General features: G+C 32.5%; 1 protein-coding gene across 1 annotated transcript; it reads right to left on the bottom strand.

Annotated features, from left to right (window-relative positions):
• Positions 1-2,789: 2,789 nt before the first annotated feature.
• LOC115989292 lies at positions 2,790-4,810 on the bottom strand. Its single transcript, XM_031112966.1, has 5 exons — positions 4,777-4,810; positions 3,824-4,018; positions 3,360-3,648; positions 3,045-3,244; positions 2,790-2,944 (listed from the first exon to the last, which is right to left on the bottom strand). The coding sequence occupies exons 1-5, from the start codon at positions 4,808-4,810 to the stop codon at positions 2,790-2,792; spliced, it is 873 nt and encodes a 290-aa protein (XP_030968826.1).
• Positions 4,811-5,800: the final 990 nt, after the last annotated feature.

Below are 5,800 nucleotides of genomic sequence, written 5' to 3'. Positions count from 1 at the left end.
CATTAGAGATTGAGGGTTGAAGACGTCTACTTTTAATGGGTCAACCAACATATTAGCCCAAAATTTTAAACCAACTTGTATATTATTTTTGGGCTATGTTTTATGTTGAAAAATGTGCGCATACCCACTAACACAGTAACACCAATTCAAATGCACTATTAAGTCTCCAAAGATGAGGGGTGTCAATTTGGGTTAGCATGTTGGATTCATGTTGTGTCGAGGTAGGAGTATTCGACTAAATGACTCAACTCTAACCCTACTCATTTAATAATTGTGTCATGATCCTTCAACCTAACCCGACCTGTTAATAAGGCGGGTTGACCTGACCCAACCCATTTGACCTGCTTAATAAACGAGTTGTGTTGGGTTGACATGAATGTAATACAATCCATTAGTATTTATTTTTTTAGTTTAATATAACAAAACTTACCCACTATGTACCATCTTTATGTATTACAATATTTATTAGGTGAAAACATCATCTTAGTCCTTATATTTTGGGATCATAGTTAATTTGAGCCCTACATTTTGGTAACAGTAAATTTAGTCCCTGTTATTTTTAACTTAAAGTCAACTTAGTCCATACTGTTAACTCATTAACGGAAATGCCTACATGATTAATAGCTTACACAGCTGACAACATATATGGCTAGCAAAACAATACAAATAAATTTAATTATTATTTAAAAAGCCACATCAACCATTTTAAAAAAAAAAAAATCACATCAAAAAAATAATTAAAAATGGTAAATTACACTTTATTACCTTGAACTATACTCCAGATTACACTTTACACCATAAACTATTCGAATGCACAATTTGTACCCTAAATTATAACTATTGTTACACTTTGCACCCTGACCTTAGTTTTAGTGTTAAGTTAGATGAAAATATAAAGCATGTTACCTGCACATGTATATTGCTTAAGTGTCACAAACTTAAAAGACCAAAACCCCCTTCTTCCCAATCAATTAAAAACAAACTTTTTTTTTTTTTTGTCTGTTCGCTCTCTCATGTTTATCATCTCCTCACCCCAAATCAAAATCCTTTGCAACCCTGAATCCCCAAATCAAAAATAATATTCAGTAGTTTTGAGTGTGTATATGCTGCTATGAGGTTGTCATAGTTTGGTCATGGTCCTCAAGGTGGTGTTGTGAATGATATTGGTGAAGAGAATTGATGAGGCCAACAAAATGAAGTGTGGGAAGTAGACTTGCTCTAAAATATAGAAAGGGGGAAAAAAAAAAAATTAACACAGTAAGCCATGCCAATGGCAATCAAATAAAGAAATTTACACAGTTTTTGCGATGAGAAGGGGCTTTGGGTTAAGGAATTTGGGTGAGCCATGCTAGTAGTAGTGGTAATCAAATAAAGAAAGAAAAAAAAAGAGAGTAAATAATCAATTAACACAGTGGTGGAGTAATGGTGTGCCAAGGGGCTGACATGCAGAGAGAGAGAGAGAGAGAGAGAGAGAGAGAGAGAGAGAGAGAGAGAGAGAGAGAGAGAGAGAGAGAGAGAGAGAGAGAGAGAGAGAGAGAGAGAGAGTTTTGTTTTTAATTAATTAGAAAGAAGGGGGTTTTGGTCTTTTACGTTTGTGTCACTTAAGTAATATACATGTGTAAGTCACATTTTCATATTTTTGTCTAATTTAACAGTAAAACTAATGATAGGGTGCAAAGTATAACAATAGTCATAGTTTAGGATGCAAATTATGCATTCGAATAATTTAGGATGCAAAGTATAATTTAAGGCATAATTTAGGATGATAAAGTGTAATTTCTCCAATAAAAAATTTGAAGGGTGAACTAAAAAAATTTCTCTAGATTTTCTTGCACTTTCTTTGCAACACAATAGGGTGGCTCTCTCTTTCTCTTGGGTTCGGGTTCGTGAGCTCAGCCATGCTTGTCTCTCTACAAGACCCACCATAATAGACAATGGTCTCACGATGGCGCCACCACCAACTGTGGCCACTGCTCCTCATCTCTTTGCTTCTCTCTTTTTTTTGTTTCTTTTTTTTTTTAATTTCTTTTTTATTTTTAATTTTTTTTCATCTATGACTGAAACTCAATTTGTATTTAAATTTCCTTTTTAATCTAATTCTTCATTTTTGTTGGTATAATGGTTGCGTTTTGTTTTAATTGTGAGAAATCTTTGATTTGTGCTTGGGTTTATGAATTGGGGTTTTTTTTTTTTTTTTTTTTTTTTTTTATTTGTTAGAAATCTATGCTGTTGGAGACGTTGAATTCTTGGGTCCGCTTGGTATTCTTTGAGCATATGGATGGTTTTGTTTGAATAACTATTTTTGTGGGTTTTCATATTTCTTTGTTTTGGGTTTACAAATGATGTAGCATTTTAATTACTGTTTTAGCAGCCACATCAACACCAACTTTGCCAACTGTCCAAGCCATTTGCCTCGTGGACATTTTCTGTTAGTGAATTAATATTAAGGATCAAATTGACTGCAAGTTGAAAATAACGTGAACCAAATTGATTGCTATTAAAATGTACGAACCAAATTTGACACAAAAATGTAGGAATTAAAATGGTGTTTTTGCGAATTATTATGATACATACTATAATATTTGTAAAATATTTTTCTACATTTTAAAAAAAAAAAATCCATGCATAATAGGGAATCATTGAGTTCCTTGTAACAATAATATATATACATAACCAAGATGAATTTAAACTATTCTCATATAGATGAATATTTCTAAAATTGCATTAATAATTGTCCCACAATATCACCAAATAGCTCCCCGAATGAGTATGTGCTGTTACTTAGGGAACTACTGAACTTTAGACACCACTAAAATTTCTGCTTCTACAAGTAAAGTATCATTCACAAGAAACCCCTTTGATGCAGTATAGAGATCTTTTAGAAGCAAAAAATCTGGATAACCCCAGCTCTCCTCTGACTCTAAGGAAGAAAACCAAGATACAGCTGCAAAAGAAAAGAAATTAAACAAATTCAGCATACAGCACTGGAACAAAACAAATGAAAGATACCAGATAAATAACTAAATACATCCATAGTTTGGTACGAATGCACGATTTAAAGCATGTTGAAATATTTGATTTTCCTCTAATTTCTTTGTGCTTTCCTTTGATTTGATTCCTTATGCGGAGCTTGTATTCCGCAAAAACATTTTGATCTGATAGAAGCCAATTGCATGGACACAAGAAGACTGATAGCGCCTTCTCTTTTGCCCAAGCATCTCCTTTGGGATAGACCATTAATTTCCTAGATTCAGTTAATTAAAAGAGTTCCAAATAACTGCTGCTAAGTACAGAAAAGTGAAATTAAAAAAAAAAAAAAAAAAAACAATGTCAGGGCAACTGCCAGTAATACATATTACCATTGTAAATCTTCAACGGTGAATTCTTGAGAACAATATTGTTCTTCATTTAGTGTCGAAAATCTTTCAATCTTCCATGTCAAAGTGCTGTTATTGGGTTTTTGTTCAATAAAGGAAAGACACTGCCTTCTGACACTACGTTCATGAACAAAAACCTCTGCACCAAATACGCAACAGTTATTGACAAGGTATCCTTGAGAAGCATCATTGAAGGTATCAAGGGGAAGAAATTTGGCAAATCCCCATTCACTATTTATATCATTGAATCTTTTAATAGCACCACCAACATCTACAACCAAAAAAATACTCATCAAATTAAAGATAGTAAATGAAAAAAAAAAAAAAAAATTGACACATAACATATCACAGTTGACATAGCATAAAGTGGCACAAAAAAAATGGAAACAATTTTTTTTTATTCCAATTAGAATTATAAATTCATGCATCAGTTATGAGGACTAAACCTTGAACGGTCAAGTACTCATCCCGTATCTGATCAAATACAAACAATTTGAAGCTGGCATTAACCTCCCAACCAAGAGGAAGTTTTCCCGTCTCAGCGATTGCCAAGTAAAGGGAGATGTGACCATTCATGTTCTTCTCAATTCCTTTTGGATAGAGAGACAACCTCCTGAAAAGAAGGCTTGTTACTAGCTTGACTAAACATTAATAATCTAATGCAGTTCAGAGGGTAGAGAATTAGAGCACACCATTTATGCCCGCCAACTTCAAAAACATCGGACTTACACTCTAGCCCAGTCTTGGACAGTAGAGAGTATGACTCTATTTTAAGTAGGAAATTATTTGGAGGAAAGTGTCTTTTTGATCTTGTGATTACTGCAATACAATAGAATATGAATAATTAAGGGGCAATCTATAAATATTGGGTAATTACATAAGGGTGTGGCGTTGGGGAAAGATTTCAAACAAGAAGTAATAAAGAATAATCAATAAAGTCAAAGAAAACTAGAAAATGAATAATGTGGTCATAGATCATGCAACTACAACACATTTTTTTTTTCATCATCTATCATCTATCATATGTCATATTATATTTAGCTAAATACTTTCTTTTTATTTTAAATTTTGAGAAATAAAATACTTTTCTAGATGAGAAAACGATTATTGTAAGGAGCAAAAATTAAAAACAAAACAAATAAAAAATAAACAGAAAGTATTTCAGAGTCATACATGGAAAACTGCATATATATACGGCCTATTAAATGTTCAAACTCCTACGATCATCTTTTTTATATCTATTTCTTTTCTTTTCTTCAAATTACCTGATGGCATCACAAAGGTCTATCATATCTAACATAATTACTTGTAGGCTGTAGCTAGGCTAGAAAATATATATGAGATATTTTTTTTCGAACATATAGAGTGAAAAAACTTCGGAGAGGGATAGAGGACATACATGGATCATTGAGGATGGTAGGAAAATCGCCCATGACTGAATAGTTAGGATTCTGGAAATCCTTTTATTTTTTATTTTTTATTTTTAACAAGATGTCAATATATTAGGCTAATGTGTGTGAGACATAAACCGTACAAAACATGTATTTATAGAGAGAAATCAAAGGGAAATCAAAGGACATGAGTACTTAGCAACCGTGCAATGTACTTAACGTATCAATTATCATGGCTTTATTTACATAGAAAAATCAAAGGGCAGGTGTACTTTGGAACAATGCAATGCACTTTAAACATATCATGGCATTATTCATGGAGGGAAATCAAAGTGCATTAATACTCTACAGCAATGCAATCCACTTTAAACATATCAATGCACTTAAAACACCTGGAACCTGTTATTGGATGGAACTTGGAAGTGAAAGGAGAAAGGGTTGATACTAGGGGTGATCATCAAATAGCACAAATCACACTAAAATCATCTGCAAAATGGCATAATCACATCGTACTGCAAGTAATAGTATACCGTATCACATTGCACCGCAACATCTCTATATATTAATATATTTATTTTTTAATATTAAATATATTATTAATAGTTTAATAACCCAAGTTTTCAAAAAAAATGAAAAAGTTTAATAATTCTGACAAGTGTTGATTAGGAAAGCCAACCTAAAATAAAGAAAAACTAGCTGAATAGTTTAAAATTTGGCCAAAATAAAGGGAAAAATCTGTTTTGGATTTAAAAATGAGATGCAATATGGTTATGGTTTTGGCTAAATTCTAAACCGCACCACACAACACATTTGACCGTAAAAATGAGGTGCGATGCGGTTATAATTTTGGCTAAACTGCACCGCGAAGTGTGGTGCTAAAATTGTCCAAAACTACACTGCATCACAACGCGAACACCCCTAGTTGATAAAAATCCTCAGTCTCACTTTTATGTTTTATTTTATGTTCTGTTAATTATAATTTATCATGTGTTTATTTAATATTCCTTGCAAAATAACCAAAGTTAAATAAAT

The sequence above is a fragment of the Quercus lobata genome, chromosome 5 (genome assembly GCF_001633185.2).
Source record: "Quercus lobata isolate SW786 chromosome 5, ValleyOak3.0 Primary Assembly, whole genome shotgun sequence".
NCBI lineage: Eukaryota > Viridiplantae > Streptophyta > Magnoliopsida > Fagales > Fagaceae > Quercus > Quercus lobata.
Note: the sequence above shows the minus strand (reverse complement) of the source record. Positions and strands in the feature narration are given on the sequence as shown.